The 21,442-nt window shown below is 48.8% G+C and overlaps 1 protein-coding gene across 4 annotated transcripts in view; it reads right to left on the bottom strand.

Moving 5' to 3' along the window:
* Positions 1 to 21,442, bottom strand: part of MGRN1 (mahogunin ring finger 1) — a 51,868-nt gene that overhangs the window by 16,725 nt on the left and 13,701 nt on the right. For all 4 annotated transcript variants that reach the window (XR_008530493.1, XM_054589538.1, XM_054589535.1 and 1 more), the window contains exons 2-8: positions 12,751 to 12,869; positions 11,060 to 11,148; positions 10,423 to 10,569; positions 8,953 to 9,070; positions 3,770 to 3,836; positions 2,914 to 2,963; positions 609 to 656 (exon numbers count right to left, since the gene is read on the bottom strand). Coding sequence is in view for 3 of the 4 variants with exons in the window: in XM_054589535.1 (XP_054445510.1) it covers positions 609 to 656; positions 2,914 to 2,963; positions 3,770 to 3,836; positions 8,953 to 9,070; positions 10,423 to 10,569; positions 11,060 to 11,148; positions 12,751 to 12,869 (638 nt within the window). In the remaining variant the exon portion in view is untranslated. The remainder of the gene's footprint in view (positions 1 to 608; positions 657 to 2,913; positions 2,964 to 3,769; positions 3,837 to 8,952; positions 9,071 to 10,422; positions 10,570 to 11,059; positions 11,149 to 12,750; positions 12,870 to 21,442) is intronic.

Raw genomic sequence — 21,442 nt, 5'->3', positions numbered from 1 at the left:
CATTGTTAAAATCAGTCTCAATATCAAGATCCATCATGGCACGGTTCAGGGGACCCATCCTCTAAATTTTCAGTGTGGGACGCCACCAGGAATAATGCATCCTGGTGGAGGACCATGGAATTACAGACCCCAAGGAAAAGCTGTACTTCTCTACAGCCCCCACTCATTCCAGAATGTTTCATCTTTCCTCTCAAATATTAAGTAAATCCCTTTTTGCCCGATACTGAGGCATTTTCTGTAATCTGTAAGGAGTAGGAGGAGAGGAGACTGTAATCTTAGTTCCCTATTTTCTTGCTTCCTCTGTCCATTCATTCATTCGGCAAACATTTACTGAAAGCTTACTATATTCACAGTGGACAAGATATGGGGCTGCAACACTCAATGCTGTTGTACGTGGTGGGTGTGCAGCACACACACACGCACCTGATGACACTGACCCTGACTTCCCAGAGCCCACAGCGATGACAAGTAAGTCAACAGGCCTGTCATCAGCTACGTCAACAGCAACCACGGTGGGAAGGGAGACTAATCCATGGAGACTACTGGACTGGGTGTGTGTGTGTCTTTGAAATTCAAAGGGCTCACGACATTTCCTCTGACAGACTTACAATTTGCTTCTGCTTTAATGGCTTCACAGAGAAGCTACCATCGACATGCTGCAGGGAGAAAAACACAGAGGTTAGCTTGGCATGCTGGCACTGCTCAGCCTGCTGTGGGCCCTTCCTTGGTCACTCCACATCCACAGCTAGAAAAAGAGGGACCATGTGAAGACTAAAGAGCCAGGCCAGGTTTTCTCAAATGTGGCTTATCTGACCTGTCCTCAGCACTACCCGGAGAACCTTATAAAGATATTGCCTTCTGGGACCCACTTTGACCTACAAAACCAAGTTCTCCCAGTCATACTTAAGTTTACTACCATTAGCCAAGTTCTGATGACGGACAAGAGCCTCCCCAATGGCAAGGAGCAGCACCTGGACAGCAAGAAATGGACACCAGATCTAGCCTCAAAGGGCTTCATCTAGTCACAAACACAGCACAAGAATATGCACATGCATGCATACAAAGGTCTAAAAACTGTAAGAACAAAATAGAGCAAACGCCTTCAGTAGTGTCTGGGCAGACATACTGCTCAGAGCTGACAAGGTTGATTAAGGTATGAGATCTGAGATCTTGTAACAATACCAGTTATCCTTCTGAGTTAACTGAGACTAGCACTTGGCATTTTCTGGTAAAGCTGGCAGGCTCCTATGCAAGTTTCTAGTATGTTGGACTCCAAAAATAATGGAGTTTCTCGCTGGGCCCTACACTGGAAGCACACAATGGAATGGAATGTATGTTAGCGAAAGCCCATCCACCTTAGCCAGGGAAGTAGATGGGTAAATAGTTACTATCTCTTCCAACAGGCCAGTCTTGAGGAGCAGAGCTGGTAATCCCAGAACTGGAGAGGGAGAGGATATGTATATCTCTGCCCAGGGCACTTGGTGCCACCACAGCACCAGGAGGCCAGGGAAAGCACTGGACAAATGGACCAGAAAGGTCACAGGCCCAGCTATGACTCCCGAGGCCTCTGGAACAACCCAGATCACAGGAATGGGCCAGGCTCTGCACTTAGGGCTCTTGGGGCTGCAGACATACACCAGCTGAAGAAGCTGGGGGTCAGCAGGATGCCCAGGAGTGGTGGGAATTCCAGAATAAGCAGCCTGAGCCTGGTTTCCTTGTGGGGTCCTTGACGCTCATCCACATAGGCCACAGGCTGGTGCTGAAAACACTATACAACTGGAGAGTGGCCAACCTATGTCACAGAGCACTGGGGGTGGGGGACCTCAGGCATGGCCTTTTCAGACACAGGACACATCCCACTACCTCCAGTAAGGGTCTCGATGAGCAGGGACCCTGTCCCAACACAGCCAGGCACTCACTCGCTGCATGGATGGACACATGGAACTGTCTGGCCCCAGGACTAGTAGTGACAGGCGAGTGGGATGGTCTCTAGACCCAGCAATGTACTAATGTGGAGACAGTGGTTAAGCAGACCTCCCTAACCACCAAAGCCACACCCTGTAAACACAGCCTGGGGTCTCGGGCCTATGTGGAAAGAAGGGGCAAACACTTAAGCTAAATACATGTAACACTAGCTAAAGGTAATATTAAATGAATCCTTCCATGTAAATGGTCTCTTTTACACATGGGGCATCCCTAGCTGGGCCCTCAGAAGAGCCTGAGTGTCTTTTCCCCCTCGACCACCCACAGAGAGTCTAGAAACATGCTGAGCATGGTCCTCATCCATCCAACTAGCATTCACTGAGCACCTACTTCATGCTGAGGATACAACAAACCAGGGGCCTTTCTGCCCTCACAGACCTCAGATGAATGAGTTCAACAAATTGCCCAAAGGTCAGGAAGGCCCTTGGGAAGGTCTGCCCAGCCCCAAGTGACCAGGGCAATGCACCCTTCAAGAGGCAAGGCAGGACCAGGCAGGACACTGTGAATGTTTGAGGATCAGGTGAGAACTGAGAAGTTCCGACGACACCCAGGATGGTGGTCTGCTAGGAAAGGCCATGGCCCTAGGAGCTGGTGTCCTGATGATCCCTTTTAATCCCAGAGGAAAGCTAGTCTGACCAGAGCCCTCCAGGTAGGCATCCTACCCCTGTGCTGGCAGAATATAGGGATTTCTAATGGGCTGGCCTTCCCAGAACATGCCCCCACCACACACCACATGCCCTCGAGAAGCCTCCTGATGGTAATGCTAGACTTGAGGGCCCAGCCTCCTGAGAGGCATCATCTCCCCTGGAGCCTGGAATGACTGGGGAACCTCCCATGTGCCCTGGGCCTGGCATGACCCCCAGACTTCTGATCTCAAAACACCACCTCTCTGCCCAAAGCTCCCAGGTCAAGGTGAAGGATGGCACTTACCTTTTCAAAAGCAGCCAACAGTACATGGGCATGGCCAGTCACCTCCACAACTGCCAAGGAGAGGAGAGAGCACTCAGAGCGCTGACCTGCCCCCCTCTCCCCTAGCCTCTTTCTCCTTCCTCAGAAGATGCTTTCCCATGCTCTCAGCCTGCAGGCCCCGAACCTCTGGAGGGCTCCTCCTTATCTTGGCTTTCTCTGCCTGGGGGTTCCTGCCTCCCACCTCACCCCTCTTCCAAAGCAGCCACTCTTAACTGCTCGAGGCTGACTTGGCACCTGTTGTCTCACTCTGCACAAAAGGGACATTTCAGGCAGGGCCGAGGAGCCAGACTCCACCAAAGCTCCAGAATTCATACCCTAGACTAGGGGCCTGAAGCCTACAGAAGTGGGAGAGAGACCTGGCAGGACTGGCTGGGTCGGTGAGGAAAGCTGTGTGGCCCGAGGAGGGCCTAAGCTCTCTGCAGCAATCTGGCTCTCTGCTGCTTCCCTCATTCCACTGTGGGGTGGACACCAGACCTGGAGGCCTGCCTAGCCGCTGCTACTGCAGTGAAAAGCAAGGCTCTGCCACAGGGCCTTGCCGCTGGGGGTGGGGGACATGCTGGCCAGGAATTCCTGAGCTGGAATGAGGCCCCCCTGCAACGCCAGGTGGGAGAAGTGCCAAAGGAACCCCAGAGAGGAGATAGAGAGCTAGCTGCTTGAGCCCCACAGCCCTGAATCTGCTAACAAGGCTCCCACATCCTTCCATCAATTCTGGACAAACCCCTTCCTGCTGATGAGGGGAAGAGGGCCTCAGAAAGTGGATTCTTCCTGTAGACTCCACACACTGGACTCAAGGGAGAATGGAAGAAAGGCCTCTCACCATCTCCTTCATCCACCATGGCCTGAATGACGACTGGAAACACTCCCCGGTCCAGGTCAAAGTTCAACTGAGAAAAAAAGGTTAGACAGTGAGACTGAGCTGGAGGGAGAAGGCTCGGGGAGGAGGTCATTGTAGCAGAGCTTGTGAAGACAGACAAAATAGTAAGGAGGACAGGCCTGGCTGTCCTTTCTCCTCTTTTTGTGGTAAAATAGATAAAAGTGATTAAAATGGCAAATTTGTGTCCGACTCATTAGCACTAAGAACATTCATATGGCCATCACTACCATCCATTTCCAGAGTGTTTTTATTGTCCCAAACAGGAACTCTTGTCTCCATTAAGCAATTACTCCCATTGCCTGTTCTGGACATTTCATAGAAACGGAATCATACAGTATTTGTCTTTGGTGCCTGGCTTCTTCCACTCATCATGTTTTCTAGGTTCATCCGTGTGATAGCATGTCAGTTCTTTCTTCCTTTTCAAGGCTGAGTAAAATCTCGCATCATGGCTAGGCCGCATGGTTTACCCCATCATTTCTCAAGGGACACCTGGCCTGTTCTCCCTCTTGGCTGCCATGACCAGTGCTGTGATGGACACTGCTGGACACGCACCTGCTGGAGCCCGTTTTCAGTTCTCCTGGGCACACCCAGGTGTCGAAGTGCTGAGTCACATGGGAACTCTGTTCCACCTTATAAAGAAAGGGACCTGGTATGGCCACAACTAAAGGTGGAAGGAAAACGAAGGAGACCGTGTGGCTAATCTGAACTCAAGAAGAAACCGCCTGTTACTTTTCCTTCACCTCCAGCGTCAACCCTGTGGTCCTGGCTGCTCTCAGGCTGAAGGCCACTCTCCTCCCCACATGTGTTCACGTGGGCATGGTCTCCAGGTCTGCTCATCAGTGGGCGCTGCGGGTCAGTTCACACCGAGACCACAGGACAGGGGCAGCCAACTGAGGACACCCACAGCAGGGGCTGCATTAGGGAGGCTCTGGAAGTGCGGGTGGGTCCCAAGCTGTCAGTGGGAGGCAGGAATAGGAGGGGGAGGGAGGGCGGCCAGGCGCTAGGACAGGGTCAGTCTCAGAACTGCCAGGTTGGAGTTGAGCTCCCTGATCCAAGCCTCAGTGCTCCCATCTGAAAAAGGGATAAAAGCTGTGTCTAATGCCAGGTCTCTGAGCATGGCGCCTGGCACAGCATGCAGTGAGCATCAGCTATTTGAAGCTCTGTATGTTCAGGCAGAGGGAGCCAAGTAGGGCCTCACAGAAAGACACAGGGCTTGGACCCCAGGAACATAGGACTTTAGAAGGACATATGCAGGTGAGCTACATGTGGGGAGGTGGGGGACATGTCCAGGCCTGCCTAAGACATAGCCTGGCCTCATGCTCCCCACAGCTAAGGGTGGAAGGGCTGTACCACGGAAACCTGGACTTACGGGACGGAGGAACCCCCTTTCTGCCCCCCACCCCACCTTGCTCTGAGATGACTGTATGGGCAGGTGATCACCCGAGACAGGAGTAACATGTCTGGGGGACAAGGGTCCTTCTGCAAGCTTGCTCCTCCCACCCCGAGTGAGGGCACAGGAAGCCATCTTGCCAATGACCATCCCAAAGTTACCCTGGTGAAAATGATGCTCCATGTGATGCACAGGTGCTGCTTTCCAAAGGCTGTAATTAAGCCAAGGAGGGAGCTGTTCATGTGACAGAGCCGGATGGGGAGGAGCGTTTTGTGCAATTTGGCCCCCCGTGCTTCCAGCCAGCTGCTGGAATATAATCCTCGGTGCTGATGTGGGCGACTTAGTGCTGAGGAGCCACCGAGTGATCTGCATTGTCTTTCTCCCTTGCACACTAAGCTGAGCTCACAACGGACAGCCTGAGCACTCTGCACAAATCCCTGATGGGCACCCTAGAGCAAGGGAATGTTCCTGCCTCTAGATGACAGATGGGAAACCCAGGCTTGCAGAGGTGGCATAACTTGCCTAATGCTTCATGGAGAGAGTGACAGAGCTAGGGCTGCCTCCAGACCTCACCCACCTATGCCTCTCAGTTCGTGGGATAGGCCCGAGGACACCCCTGGTACTTTTATCCTTGAGACTCTGCTCTTATCCAGCCTGACCCACATGCCCAGATCTGTCTAGACCCCACAAAAAGGTGCAGACAGCTGCTGTCCACCTTTTCAGGTGGTGGCACCCCAATTTTCCTCGGGGGAATTTGGGAAAGACCTCTCCCCCACCCTGGATCTGTGCTGTCTGGCCAGAGAATAGCACAAGCCTGCCTCAGGTGGGGGCCACAAAGGGAGGCACATCCAAGCACTATGGGACCCAGGCTGCTGGTCTACATAGAGCCAAGTCTGGGAGCAAGGCCAGCTCAGCCAGAGCAGACCGCATCCTGATGACATGGGCCCTAGAGAAAACCACAAGCCTTCCAGCTTTTCAGAATCTAAGCCAATAAATCCATGGTTTTCTTTTCTTAAGCCAGACCTAGGTGTGTTTCTGTCGCTTACAACCAAAAAAGTCCTGACATAGACTCCGAAGGCTCTGTTGCAGCAGCCTTCCCAGTGCCACTAACATTCAGGCTGGCGATCATGTGTAGGCAACAGAGCCTAGGGCAGCACCCTACATGCAACCTTGGGTCAACTAACTTAGCGAACTCCAACAAAAGGCCTACCCTGGTCAGCCCAGTACTGGGCCAAGGGACAGAGGCGGAGACAACAGGGGCACTGTGACCCCAGATCTCCCCGGGCACTGTGGCTTGGGCCCTGTGCTGCTCTTAGGGTGCCCTGATGGGACAATCCTTCACACCTGGAGCTGCCACCCCATCCCAGCTGCATTACATGGGAGGCTGAGACCCCCTGGAAGCCGAGGGGAGGGACCCAAAGAGTGTGGGACCAGGGAGCAAGGACCATCTCCCCACAAATTCCCTCTCCACATAAGTCATGCCCCAGAGCTAAGCATGCTTGGAAAGGACAGAAGCTTCTCCCGAACCCAGAGAGGCTGAGGGAGACAATTTACTTTTACTGCAACAAGAGAAACTTTCTTAGGCGAAAGCAGCCCCGTAGGTCAGGAGAAAGAGCCAGATAGCTGACGCCAGCCTGCGTGATTGACAGGCCTCCTGGCTCACACTTTGGCCTTGCCCTACATGGCCCTGGTGGGGGCCTCACACCCTGGCACCCGTGGGCCCTTCCAGCACAGAGAAGCCTACTGGACAGAGTCTTTGCAAGCCCCAGGCTGGATGGACACCAGGAAATATGGAAAACACATAGGGAAGAGGAAGAAAGAACATGGCTTTGACTGAAATAAATGGAATCCTGCAAGGGCACTGGCAGGGAAAACTAGCAAAGAAATCACCCCAGCTGCAAGGAGGTCTATAAGTACCGCCTTAGAAAGATGTCCACAAGATGATTCAATAAAAATATAAAAATTATACATGTGTTGGGGCAGGCAGGGGAATCTCTATACCTTATCTTTTAATTTTGCTGTGAACCTAAAACTACTCTTTAAAAAACACTATGAAAAATTTTTTTTATTAAATTACAAAGCAAACTGTAGCCAAGAAAAATGAAAACATGCATTCAAACAAAAACTTGCATACAAAACAGCACCATTATTCATAATAGCTAGTAGCCAAAAGAAGATAGGACATTGAGTGAAATAAGCCAGATATAAAAGGCCAAATGGTATGTGATTCTGTTTACATGAAATGTCCAGAATAGGCAAATCCAAAGAGACAGGAAGTAGACGAGTGTTTGCCAGGGATTACGGGATAGGAACAGGAGTTAAATGGGCACAAGGGATCCTCTAAGACGGATGGAAACTACATTCTAAAACTGGATTGGTGATGGCTGTGATTTAGATTTACTAAAGTCACTGAATTGAACAATGGACAAGTTTTATAATATCTAAATTATACCTTAATAAACTGGTAAAAAAATGAAACAAAATAATTCAGAAGTATATATAGTATTGATACACTGTACAGTGTATTTCTCAGTATCTGTGGGGGGACTGAGTCCAGGGCCCTCCACAGACACTAAAATCCTTCGATGTTCAAGCCCCTTACATAAAATAGAGTAGTACTTGCATATACCTACACACGGCCTCCCATATACTTTTAATCATCTCAAGATTATTTACAGTAGCTAATACAATGTAAGTGCCATATAAATAGTTATTATTCTGTATTGTTTAGGGAATAGTAACAAGAAAATAAAGTCTGTACATGTTCAGACACATACTTCCCATCATAGGCCTAACTACATAGTACACATGAGCAACATAGCGTTTTTTAAAAAATACTTTTCAAAATTGGGACAACTGTAATAGCATAATCAATAAAACATAATTTAAAAAATAAAATAAAAAATATTTTTCATGTGTGTTGAGTCCATGAATGCAGAACCCACAGATAGAGGGTCGACTATACATGTATAGTGTATGTATTATATAACTTTCTTCCTTATACCGCAACCCTCTGCAGATATAACCACTGTCTTCAGCTTGATAAGAATCTTTTCTGGTTTTTCCTCAAGGATTATATGCACATACATTATACCTGTGGAAATGGGTTTTGTGCATTTCTGTGGTTGCCATATACATGAGATTACACTGCATTTGCTTGCAACTTGCTCTTCTCCAAGCCCAGAAGGGGCTTTCCACATCAGTAGAACAATGATGTACAGTACACAATGATGTCTTTCATGAGCTTTAAAACTGCATGGCATCCCATTATAGATGTGAAATAGGGTGCCCACATTATATATATGGGTAGTTCCCGTAACATCAGTGACGGACATGTAGGTTGTTTCCAATTTTTACTATTACAGACAGAGTTGCAATAAACACCCTTTACATCCTAAATTACTGTCCCTAGCTATGGAACCACTAGGTGGAAGGGATCCTGCCATGCTGCAGCCTCATGGTCCCAAGGCTGTACCTGCCCCAAAGCTGGGTACCAAAGCGTCTGCGGCCACCATCTCACCTCAGTCATCCAGTCCAGCCAGCACTTGGACCGAACCACACTCCACAGTGCAGCACACGATAAAATGAGTGCGCACACCTTGGTCAACAGTCACACCTATAGCTTATCAACCATGTGCGGGATCTGAGCAAACAGACCCCACTGTGCTTGCCCTCCACAAAGAAGAGGAAATTCAGGCAAGGGGCCAGGGGCAGGGGGGTCGAGCCAGGAAGTTACCTCATCGTCCTTCCACTCTGAGAAGTCGATCTTGAAGGAAGGCAGGGAGAACTGCTGGCTTACTCCCCTCTTATAGTGGACGGTCTCCGACTGTAGGGCAGGGCTTTTGGGGCTGTACCTGAAGGGGCAGCCAAGAGAAAGGATGGTGAGACTCTGCCAGGAGCAAATACTCTGCTGTATCCCATCCTCAGGGTGATCCCCAACATCACAGGACCACAGAGGCAGGGGCTGGCGGGCACTGGTCTTTTGGAGGGCCTAGCAGAAACCTGACTTACAGGTCCCACCCTCAATGTCCCAACCCCTCTCTGATAAGGCAGAAAGCTAGCCTATGTGGCCACGGGGCCCTCGCACCCCGAGGACCTCCAAGGCCTCGTTCTGCTCACCACCAGCTCTGCCCAGGTCCGGCCTGGTTGTATGAGTCTTCCAGAATCCACACCTACCTGATAACTTGGTTACCTTTACAGATACGGCTTTTTATTACGGTTTGTTGACTTTTCTGGGCAAACATGGTACAAAAATGTACACAGTACCAAGTACCCTCCCCCACCATCCCTGCAACCTTGTGTTTGCTCCCAGCCACCTGCTGCTTCTCAGCTCATCCACAACCCAAGTATCACTCCTGGGAGAATTAAGGCATATTTACACCTGTATGCGCAAGTGTCTCTTCTTTAATATTCCAACAGCAGCCCACCTACACTCTGCTCCTTTATTACTCATGCACTCGAGCTGCCCCATCGCCACCACACATAGAGAGGTCGTGTCCCCTGAACACTGCACTGGTTCCACTGCGGTTTCACTCTGACTCAATCAGGCCTCTACTGGTGGATACTAGGTGGTCTCCAGTATCTTTGTTTTTCCAAATAATGCTTCCAGGACCCTCTTCTGCATACCTCCTAGCCACACATGCAAGTATATCCCCAAAATGAATTCCCAGAAAAGCAAGAGCTGGGTCAAAGAGTACACACATTTTCAATTCTAATCAACTCGGCCATCTCCCCATTCAGGAATCCAACACACAACTCTTGCCCTCCCTCGTCCACCTCACCCCACACCTGCTGTCCCTTGGGCTTCTGTCCCCCTGTCTCTAAGACGAAGGATACTCTCCAGGGCCTTAGCACATCTGGCCTGAGAAACTGGCACTGCAGGTTGCTTGCGTGCAAAAAGACTCAAAGCCTGAGCTCGCAACCACTGCTCCATCCTCAGATCACATCTGGCCCCCAAGTGGTTTTCTCCCACAGGACAGAGATGGGCACAGTTCTGCCCATCCCATCTGGGTCTGGCCCCACAGATTGGAGGAAGGCCTGCACTTCTGTAGTTGTGCAGGAGTTGCAGATTTCATACTTTTGGGGCCCAAATGACCCTTATTTCAAATAAAACCTCTGAAAGTTCAAATATACAATTCAGACAGATGCAGAGCTACTGGGGCCCTGCCCTGCCACCTTGGGCCTATCAGGCACCACAGGGACTCACACAGCCATCCCATTTAGAAATTCTTCCACCGCCTGGCAGTAAATGGTGATGGCCACCCGAGCATCAGCATCAAAGGTGAACTCCAGGCTGTAGAGGACACGGGGCTTCTCATTGTCCTCAGTAGGACTGTCGGCACCATCTTTGTACCTGCCAGGGAGCCAGAGGAACAGGCAGTAGGTCAGGGGACCTGCAAGAGCATGTCCACCTTACCCTAAGGGGCCCCTGAGTTGGTTGCCTGGCTGCATCCCACCTTTCTAGAAAAGTAGAGGCCCCACCTTATTTTGGACAATAAGACTCAAGAATGCAGGGTTCTCCTTCCCTTGTCTCCAAACCATAGAAAAAGAGACAAATTCTCTTGGTTTAGAGACAGCCCCAGAAGCCTCAGGTCTTTCAGGGTTTAAAGTGGTTTCTTAACCTTGACAGTCAGACCTGTATCATTCTTGGTTGTGGGGGGCGTCCTGCCTGTGCACTGTCGGGTATTTAGCAACCTCCCTGGTCTCTGCCTCTAGATACCAGGAACGCCACCCCCTCCAGCTGTGAAAACCAAAAATGTCTCCAGACACAGCCCAACATGACTAGGGTACAGTCACCAATTGAGAGCCCCTAGTTTAAAGAATGTGGTGGGGTCAAAGGTTACCTCACGAGCCGGAGTGAGTCTTTTCGGATGTTCACCAGGCTCCTCAGCGTCTTCACCGGCTCATGGGGGGCGGGGGTGACATAGGGAAACTAGGAGGAAAAAACCCAAAGCAATCCTAGATGACTCCCCAGCATGACAGAGGACAGAAAACAGGGATAATCCAAGCACCCCCCAGGTGCTCCAGGGCCCTCCTGACAACCACTGGATGACATTATTCTCATTCACATCAAAGTAAACTGCAGGCAACATGGCCAGCACACGGGAGAGCCAGGACCAGAACACCCTGAAGGATTCTGGTCAGGTGGCCATGGTCCCTCTATCCCAGGAAGGACTCTCAGTGAATGTGACCTGGCCTGAGAGATCTGGAGGGAGCAATTAAGGTTGGGGCTCTCAGGCCTCGTTCCTAGAGGTAGTCTTGATGTCCCACCACTGCCCTGAACAAGGCAGACTTTCCACTCAAGGTCAGCGGTCAGTAAGGATACGGGAAGGGGCATATGCACACGCGTATGCACACACACACAAGTGCTGTAAAACTGACAGCATCTGGAAAATGTGGATGCATCAATGTCAGTTTCCTGCTTGTGAGAGCACACTGGAGTTTTATAAAACACCATCACCAGGAAAAACTGGGTAAAGGGCGTGTGGGATCTCTCTGTATTATTTCTTAAAACTGCAGGTGAATCTATGGTGGTCTTGAAGTTAACGTTAAAGAACCAAAGAAAAAAACAGATTTATAAGAGGCTTGTATGAGCCAGCCCTGCGTCAAAGCTGAGGCTTCAGAGACATGGAAGGCAAGGTTCTGTCCTCATTCTCATGGACCTGGGAGGGTGGTGGAGGCCAGCACTCTGGGCCCTAGTCCCTAGCCTCTCATCCATTAGGATCAAGATTCCATGTCAACCAGCTGCTCTATGGCTGAAACAGCCTGGAGAACCCTCCCCAGTCCAGAGGACCCCTCCCCACACTAGGCCAGGGAGACTCCAGGACTCAACAGCCTCAGGGGTGGGGTCCAGTGTCCCCTGAGAGAGGGGGCTTCCTGCCTGGCCCCTTGCTCACACTGGGGACCAAATTCCCACTCAGCGTGCCCCCTAAAGAGCCTTCTCCTGTCCCTCTCTCTCTTTCTAGTCTCCATTTGTCAATTGTTCCCTTCTTTATTGCCTGCATGCCCTGTTAGACAATGGACAGGATCTGTCCTCTGTCCCCTGGAAGGGACCCAGGAACACAGTAAGTGCCAAATGTACATTGAACAAATGGGATGCAATGAGTGAACATGTGCTTCTCTGGTGACTGTTAAAGGTAAACTTGTAAAAATATTCACCAGCCATTTGCATTTCTCCTTTGGATCCTATCTCTTGTCCACTGTTCCATGGAACATGGATGTTCTTTTTTTTCTTTTCAAAGAAAGTCTCCAAGAGGCCTGGGATCAAAACCATAACCTTCTGTAACCCCAGAGCATGGATGCACCCAGTTCAATAGTAGGTGCTCTGTCCCCAGTGACCCACCCATGGTCCCCCCACCTCTAAGGGGGCATCACCAGGACACACCACATGCACATGTCATGTGCACACATCCAGCTGGCAGCTCTGCCCAGTTTGGGGTAACTCAGTGACCACCTGTCCTTGCAGCTGGAACACAGATGTCTGAAGGCCAAGGTCTTGCCCCCACTGCCCACACCCCAGCCCTGCAAGACCCACCTGGACTGGGCGATTGCCCAGGAAGTTCAGATCCATGTTTTCTCCAAAGAGGTAACCTTCAGGGTGGGGAGTGTCAAATTTCTCACCTCCCATGAAAAAGTGTGAAGCAAAGTAGTTTCCTGGTTATAAAAACAAACAAAACAAACAAACAAAAAAAACAAATAACACAGCTGTAGATTAAGGCTTACCACAATCTAATGGGAGCATCAGATAGATGAAGAGGCTCAACCCTGAGAAAAGCTCCATTCAGAGAGAAGCCATCATGGGCCGTGCCTCCCACTTCCACTTCCACTCCAGGCCACAGCACTTCCATCCAACAGGCTGCGCCGCTGTACCTGCCCCAACACCCTTCCCTCTCCAGGACCTCTCCTCCCTGCTCAGGGGCTCATCTAGCACCCAACTCCAACACTGCTTCCCTCTCTAGCAGGCTGAGCTGTGTTTCCCACACGGACATGTTCCGGTCCTAATCCGTGATAAATGTGCATGTGACCTTATTCAAAAATAGGGTCTTTAAAAATGTAAACAAGAGAAGGTCAGACTACAGTGGGGTGGGCCCTAAATCTAGTTACCAGTCTTCTTAAGAGAAAGAGGGAGATCTGGACACAGAGACACACACAGAAGGAGGAAGTGTGAAGACAGAGGCAGAGAAGAGATTGCAGTGATGTGGTTACAAGCCAAGAAACGCCCAGAGCCACCAGAATCTGGAATAACAAAGGAAGGATCCTCCGAAGAGCCTTCATAAGGAACTGACCCTGTTAACTGCTTGGTATTGGACTTCTGGCATCCATAACTGTAAGAATAAAGTCTGTTGTTTTAAGGCACCCAGTTTGTGGTGCTTATGACAGCTCTAGCAGACTATATACATCCCCTGACCAGGACTAAGTTGGCTCCCCCCAGCCCAAATCCAAGCTCCATGTCTGAGCCATTATTTCATTCATATCTGACTTCACCGCCCAAGAGAGTCCCCAGGAAAAGGCAGAATCAAGTATGGAAGCCAGGCTGTCCCTGCAAGGCCTTACAGGTGGGAGTCGGGTCCCTGGTCCTGAATCTCCTGCTCCAACCTCATTCCCATGTTTTATCCTGGGACCTTCAAGGTCCAACCATGTTATGTCCCACTAGTTCCCAGCGTTTCCCCTCCACAGGCGAAAAATGGATGAGGCAGACCTCCTCTAAGAAGGCCTCCATGGTTCTTGCCTCCTGGGTAGACTCTTCCTACACTGAATAGGATTGACAAGTGTAACCAGCAAGACACTGTGGAAAAGATGAAGTGGGACTCCCCAGGCTCTGGGGGAAGCCAGCCTCCATATTGTAAGGACATTCAACCAGCCCCATGGAGAAGTCCACTTGGCAAGGAACCAAGACCTCCAGCTACCAGCCAGCAACAACTTGCAGCCCCATGAGAAAGCCACATGGGAAGCAGATCCCGCCGCCCAGCACACAGCTGAACTGCAACCTAATGGGAGGCCCTGAGCCAAAACCACCAGCTAAGTCACTCCCAAATTCCAGACCCACAGAAACTATGAGATAATAAGCATTTAATGTTATAAACAGCTAAATTTTTAATTTGTTACTCAGTAAGGAATAACTAACACAATGGGCTCCTCACCTTTTTCCTCTCTGGGCTCCTGATTCTAACATGGTTCTACGGCCACCACCCCGGTCAAAGCTACCAGCATCTCCTGCCTCGATTACTGTAATCCACTCCACCAGTCTCTACACTCTCACCTACCCCCAAAGTCTATTTCCTACATTCTACTGCTCAAAAACTTCTGGTGACCTCTTAATTACACTATAGTAAGTTTTAAACTCCTCCCCATGGACCACAAGGCCCTATACAATGCAGACTTGCCAACCTCATTCATACCCTAGGGTTCTTGCCCTTGCTGTTTCATCTGCTTATGAAGTTCTTCCCCAAGAGTTCTGCCTTGACCCCTCCTCTCAGCTCTCCTTCTCAGCAAGGCCTTTCTGATCATTCCTTTTTAAATTTACAACCTCCACTCTGTCACCTTGCTTGCTGACCAATCTCCCCCATTCCCCTTCTCTGCTTTATTCTTTTCCGGAGTACTTTTCATGACCTGATGCACAGGCGGCTCTCATAGCTTAGTGCAGTTTTAAGTTTTAATAACTTTGAAAGTATAAATGCTACAAAATAAAACCTCTGGACTAAGAGGCAATGGACAAGTATAACTTTTTTAAACTCTATTTTATACATTTTTACAATTAAGCTGTATTACTTTAAAACAGGAAAAGATTTTTTTTTTTAAAGATTGAAGACACAGGACAAGGATGTGTGTTACAACAGTGACTATAATATCATAAAACGAAACATGTTCTAGAGAAATCACTGAATTGTACACTTTAAAAGGGCGACTTCAACAGTGTATGAATTTTATCTCAGTAAAGCTGTTATAAGGAACTGGAGGGACTTGATCAAGTTGTCACCTTGAAAATCAACAATTTTGGGGGTATTAGATCTGTATGTGATCTTTGTATTTGTCGGCAAATAACTTGGAATTAGAAGCTATTGCTCTGTCAAACCCCTGTTCATTCCCATTTACTGATTTATGTGAACAAGGTTTCTCAACTTAAAATGAAAAACAGAACTAGAACTGGCACTGACCTGTCTCATTCCAGCAGCAGGTTATAATCAACTGTGACTAGAGGAATTCACGGGGCGGGGGTCAGGGGGTGGGCTGGGGAAGTAACCCATCTAATTAAGAGATACATGTCCAATGCTTTTTAGTGTTTATGTTTGCTATTTATAAAAACTCTAATATTTGTGTTTTCATCAATTGAGTATTTGTAATGCCCACTCAAACCCAAGGAAAAATTCTTTTAAAATTCTCCTTTTAATTTATGTACATATTTTGGTTGCAGAGACATACAATATGGTGATCGATAAAAGACTTTCAAGCATAAAAAGTTGCAACCACCCTACAGATTCCTCAATAAGGAAACGGACAATGACGAGATAAGTCACTATGGCAATGATGGGACCACAAAGCAAACATGACTCACACGGAGGAGTTCTGCACACACCACATAAAGCAGCCCCACAGCTCAGACGTGGAACACCTACACACAGAGAAGATGAACCAGACACAGGAAGGAAGTGCCTGGGTCCAAGAAGGGGCAGGAGAAGTATGAAAGAAGGAAACAATATGGAAAATGTTAACTGTGAATTCTGAATGGAGGGTGTTTGCTATGTTACCCTCTATACTTTTCTATGTTTTTTAATTGCTCACATTTTTTAAGAAGTAATTTTAGAAGAAAAATGTGCACATCAAATGGAACTGATAGCAGCTCCCAAGTGTGCATGCATGTATGTGTAAGTGTGTGCATGTGTCTAAGTATATTGGGCATAGTGTATATATGTGTGTGTACAGGTACACTTGTGCTTATGGACGCATGTCTGTTTTTATGTGTATATGGTATGTGTGCTGTATGCATATTGTGTGTCAGTGTGTGTGCACACTTTTGAACCAAAAAGAGTAGCAGAGCTATGAAGAGGGAGAAAGGAAAAAAAGAAAAGGCAACTGAGGAAAGAAACAGAAGGTAGACACAAAGGTGAAAATGAGAACAGAAGCTACCACACCACCAGCTCTTCCTCCATGCCCCCAAGGCAATGTCTTAGCCTCATTTTCCCACAGAACTCATCATGGTGGGACAGATCCTGTCCCCACTTTCCATGTGGGAGACTGCGCTCAGAAGTCACCAAGCTGGTGACAGTAAAGCTGGGCTCAAACCTGCTGACTGCAAGCTCATCATGTGTCTCAGCCCCACACTGGGTGCTTCCCCTCCCTCAGCACGAGGATGGCAATGGCACTCAATGATCAGTGGTGTCATCTCTGGTCACAAAGGGTGGCTGTTCATGTACAATAAGCCACATGTGAAGGCTTCCTAGATCAGAAAATCCTTCTGTGGCCACATTTGGAGGGCCTGCCAGAGGCCATGATTTCAGCCCAGCAATGAGCCTCTTCCAGGACGCGGAGGCCTCAAAGCCTCAACGGAGCCATCCGCAAACATGACAACTAAAACAAATTCATGCCCCTCTCCCTCCTTCCTGTCACCAGTTGAGGGGCACTGGAGCTCAGATGGTTCACCTCTTCTCTGCCCCAGGGATTCTGACTCTGCCCTACTTACTGGGATCCAGGTGACCTGGAGGACAAAGAGGTAAACCACCACCAAAATAAAGACTAAGAGTGCCTTCCCAGAAGGCTACCAGCATTCTGACACACCGGCCCCATTTTCCTTTAGACACTAGGTGCAGAAGGACACACATTTCATCATCTAGAGATGAAGAAAATCAAAGCCACAAGGCCACCAGTTAGTGGCCGTCTCAGTAATGGCTGGTGGAGGTGGGCAAGTGCTGTCCCTTCAGGCCAGAGGGCAAGCCAAGAAGACTTCCAGGTTTGCCTTTCATCCGTTCCCCTTCCAAATGTGTGTGTAGTACACATGTGTGTGATGACCATCACTACAGAAAAATGAAAGCATTCCAAATTACCTAAATGACCTGACCCTGCTGAGGGAAGCACCAGGATGTGCAAAGACCTCGAGGGAATCAGAGTGAAAAGGCCAAGCACAGGTCAGCAAGAACACAGATGGATTCCACTACATGAAGGGTCTTGAAGGATCCATACCAAACTGCCAGCAGGAACCTTCAAGGAAGTGGGGAGAGAGCTGGGAAAAATGAGACTTCTGTATTTTCCCCAAAAACATCTGCATTGCTTGAATCCTTCTTTGAGACATAGATATTTTTTTAAAATCCAACTTTATCAAGAGACCAGAGTTTGGGACCCTGTTACAGACAGAATGTTTGTGCGCCCCACCCTCCAACTCACATGTTGAAACCTAACATCCAAAGTGATGGTATTTGGAGGTGGAGCCTTGGGGGTGATTAGGTCTTGAGGATGGAGCTCTGATGGAAGGGACCCTCATCTCACCCCAACCTGTGGAGCAGGGCTATATGTCTCGGGGATGCCTGTGTCCTCATGATTCCTGAGGGCCACCTGCTTGAGGAACACGGGCTCCAAGTGCCTGACTTGGTGTCCTTCCCATCAAGGTTCTAGGTAACACACTCTCCGCCCTCACACTCCTGATACTGCAGCCTGGTACTAAAAAAATTCTCAATAGCAAACGTCACCGAGCCTTCACCTAAGCACCGGGCACCCACTCACGACTCTGCAAACTAGTGATTCTGCTCTGCACTGCCCACCTTGGTCCCTCTGGCCCAACAGGCTGTTCCTACCTTTCAACTCCAAGCTGACATCTCCCATAACCTCAGTTCAGACCATCTGCAACTTGCCAGCAAATCCTGTTTTTCCTTATTTGTTGCTTGGTTCACACTCTGTCCTCCTCCTTCCAAGACCGGGGATCATACGTGTTTGTTCACTGCTCCATATCCCCAGTGGCCTTCACCACAGCCTGCACACAGCAGGAGCTCAACAAGGCAAATAAAAGAAGGTGGGACCAGTCCTGACTGGTGTGGCTCAGTGGGTTGAGTGTCATCAAGCGAGAGGTCACCAGTTTGATTCCTGGGTCAAGGCACATGCCTGGGTTGTGGGCCAGGTCCCTAGTTGGGAGCATGTGAGAGGCAACTGATCAATGCTTCTCTCCCTCTCATTCTCCCTCCCTTCCCATCTTTAAAAATAAAATCTTAAAAAAGAAAAGAAGGTGATTCATACTGTTATTACTATTTGACAGTCAGGAAAACAGGCACAGCTCTGGCTGGTGTGGCTCTGTGGATTGAGCACTGGCCTGTGAACTGAAAGGTCACCAGTTCAATCCCCAGTCAGGGCACATGCCTGGGTTGCAGGCCAGGTCCCTGGTTGGGGGCACGGTGAGAAGCAACCGATATCTCTCACACACTGATGCATCTCTTCCTCCCTTTCTCACTCTCTTCCTCTCTCTCTGAAAGTAGATAAATAAAATCTTTAAAAAAAAAACAAAAACAAACAGGCACAGAGAGGTCCAATAACTAGCTCAAGCCATACACCAGTGAGAGGTGGCATCCTCACTGAAAACCTATTGACCCAAGAACCCATATTCTCAACTACACAAATCCAGAGAGTGTTTTTTCAACACCACCAAACAATTCTCCAATTTTCAGCAGATGCTGATTGGGTAGCCTACACATTTAGCTCAGTTCTGCCACTGTGTACCTGCAATAGTGTCAGATCCCACAGGTTAAGTCCCAAACAACTGCCCAGCCTTCAGATGTCAATCACAAGTTCAGGTTGTCACCTATGCTTATGACGAATCCTCTAAAGACCAGAGGTTCCCATGACCTCCCCCTCAGGTTTGTTAACGTGCTAGAGAGGCTCACAGACCTCAGGAAACAGTACACCTACCAGATTATCAGTTTATTATAAAAAGGACACGACCCAGGAGCAGCCAGATGAAAGAGCTACCCAGGGCAAGCTATGAGAAAGGAATGCAAGCTTCCATGCTCTCTCTCCGTGTGCCACCCCCAAGCACCTCAGTGTGCTCACCATCCTAGAGGCTCTCCAAACCCTCCCCTTTTGGGTTTTTACGGAAACTTCATTGCATAGGCATGACTGATTAAATCATTGGCCCTTGGTTATTATCTCAACCTCCAGCCCTCACACATAATTGGCTTCCCTGGCAACCAACTCCAACTGTCAGGTGCTCTCTAAAAATCATCTCATTGACATAAACTCAGATGTGATGGAAAGGGGCTATAAATATCAAAAACACCCAGTTCACTTTTATCATTCACCATTTAGGAAATTTTATGGGTTTTAGAAGCTCTGTACCAGAAACGGATGAAGACCAAATATATATTTTTTAATTTTATGTCCAATTATCCCTGCCAGGTGTACCATGACATTAAATATGACATATTCCACTCCCCCCTCCTAAGAAACAAAACTGGCCCTGAAACCTGGGACACTGGCAGCATGGATTTCACTCAGTTGCCCAATCATTCCCACTCCAATGGAGGGGAAGCAGGAAAGGCATAAAAGCAACTGTAAAGGCTAGGAATAGCTCATTGATTCCATTGGCTGAAAAATGTTCTCATGCTCTAACAGGACAGGTGTTTCCGGTTCCAGCTTCCTGAATCCATGAAATCTGCTGCTGCTGAGTCCCAGCTGCGCATGACCACCAGCCATCAGAATGTCAGGGTCCCCAGAGACTACAGATCTCAGGAAAGCATCTTTAGTCCCACAAGGATATCCCCTGCCAGGTGGGAAGCCAACAGCCCCACAGCCTGTGAGCCTGTTCCCAACAGAGAGAAGAGGCCGACTCCAAGGGGATGACATCCACCTCTGATCTCCTACTCACGGATGTCACACTTGTGCACAGAATAGCATTTCACTGTTTGCCATATCCAGGCCAGTGACTGGGCGCCCATAACCTCCCTGGATCTCAGTGTCCCCATCTGTAACATGGGAGGCCTCAGTTAAGCACACTGGCTGCAGGGACGCCCTAAGGGTAAAGGGAGCCCTGCACAATGGAAAAGACACATGGTAAGTATTTGCTTCCCAGCCTCTCTCCAGTGTGAAAGCCTACTTAATACAGGCGAATGATTTTAAAAGCTCTCAGCCCCCAAGAAGGAAGCACTAAGCAGATTCTGGCTCTCTGAGTCCCATAATTTGTTGTAGCCCCTTTTTTGAGGGGAGAAGCGATCCTTCCCAGCTTATACCCCTTTTCTGGAAACAGCCTCTGCCACCCACAGGGGTAGGTCCCAGCTACCACCAGAGTACATGGCTTGCTCACCCTTAACACAGATGGTTGGCCAAGGTGGATACCTGACTGCACCCGACCAATAACCAGACTCTCTCAACTGTGGAACTGGACCAGGGACCACAGGACTTGGTTTTTGAGGGCCCCCGGTAGGCAGCAGCAGGCTTTATGACTGTCACAGAGGCATGATGCTGAGGCCAGAGCAGAAGAGGCTCTTTGGTTCCATGTTTCCACTCCTTGATTACCCACCCTTGGGTTCCAAAGGACACCTCCCACCACCCTTCCAATGTACTCCATTTCTTCCCTAAGCTAACTTCCATAATCACCATAGCAACAGCCAATTTCCAAAGAATTTGAAATGTAGTAAAAAGCACACAGGAAAGAACTCCTTCAAATCACAGAGGAAAAAAAGAGAAAATCCAATATAAAAAATATGCAGACAATTTCACCAGGCCCCTCACAAAAGAAGGAAGCAAGATGAATGGCAATTTACACACACAAAAGTACCCAACCTCATTGGTCATCAGGGAAAAGTAAATTACAACTACAATGAGATAATCTCTGGCTAAAATTAAAAAGCAAATCAACAAATAAACACCCCCTTGATACTAACGAATGTTGATGAGACTGCAGAGCCAACAGAACTTGGATGCTCAGCCCATGGAGTTCAATCACTCCACAGAACTGAACTGTAAAACCTGCTGATTCCACACACATGCACCAGAGGGCCCCAGCACCCACTCCCGGGTATGCAAATGAACTCAAAAGAGGCTGGCAACTAACTTAGAGCAGTCAAAAATCAGAGTCAGAAAAGACAGTGGTGGTTGCCAGGGGCTAGGGAGAAGGGAACAAGGAGTTAGTGTTTAATGGGGACAGAGTTTCAGTTTCACAAGATGAAATGAGTCATGGGGATGAAGGTGACGATGGCTGCACAACAACGTAACTGTATATAATACCACTGAGCTGCGCACTTAAAATGGTTAAG

Source organism: Pteronotus mesoamericanus, unplaced genomic scaffold (genome assembly GCF_021234165.1).
Source record: "Pteronotus mesoamericanus isolate MK-2021 breed Mesoamerican mustached bat unplaced genomic scaffold, CSHL_Meso_final scaffold_167, whole genome shotgun sequence".
NCBI lineage: Eukaryota > Metazoa > Chordata > Mammalia > Chiroptera > Mormoopidae > Pteronotus > Pteronotus mesoamericanus.
Note: the sequence above shows the minus strand (reverse complement) of the source record. Positions and strands in the feature narration are given on the sequence as shown.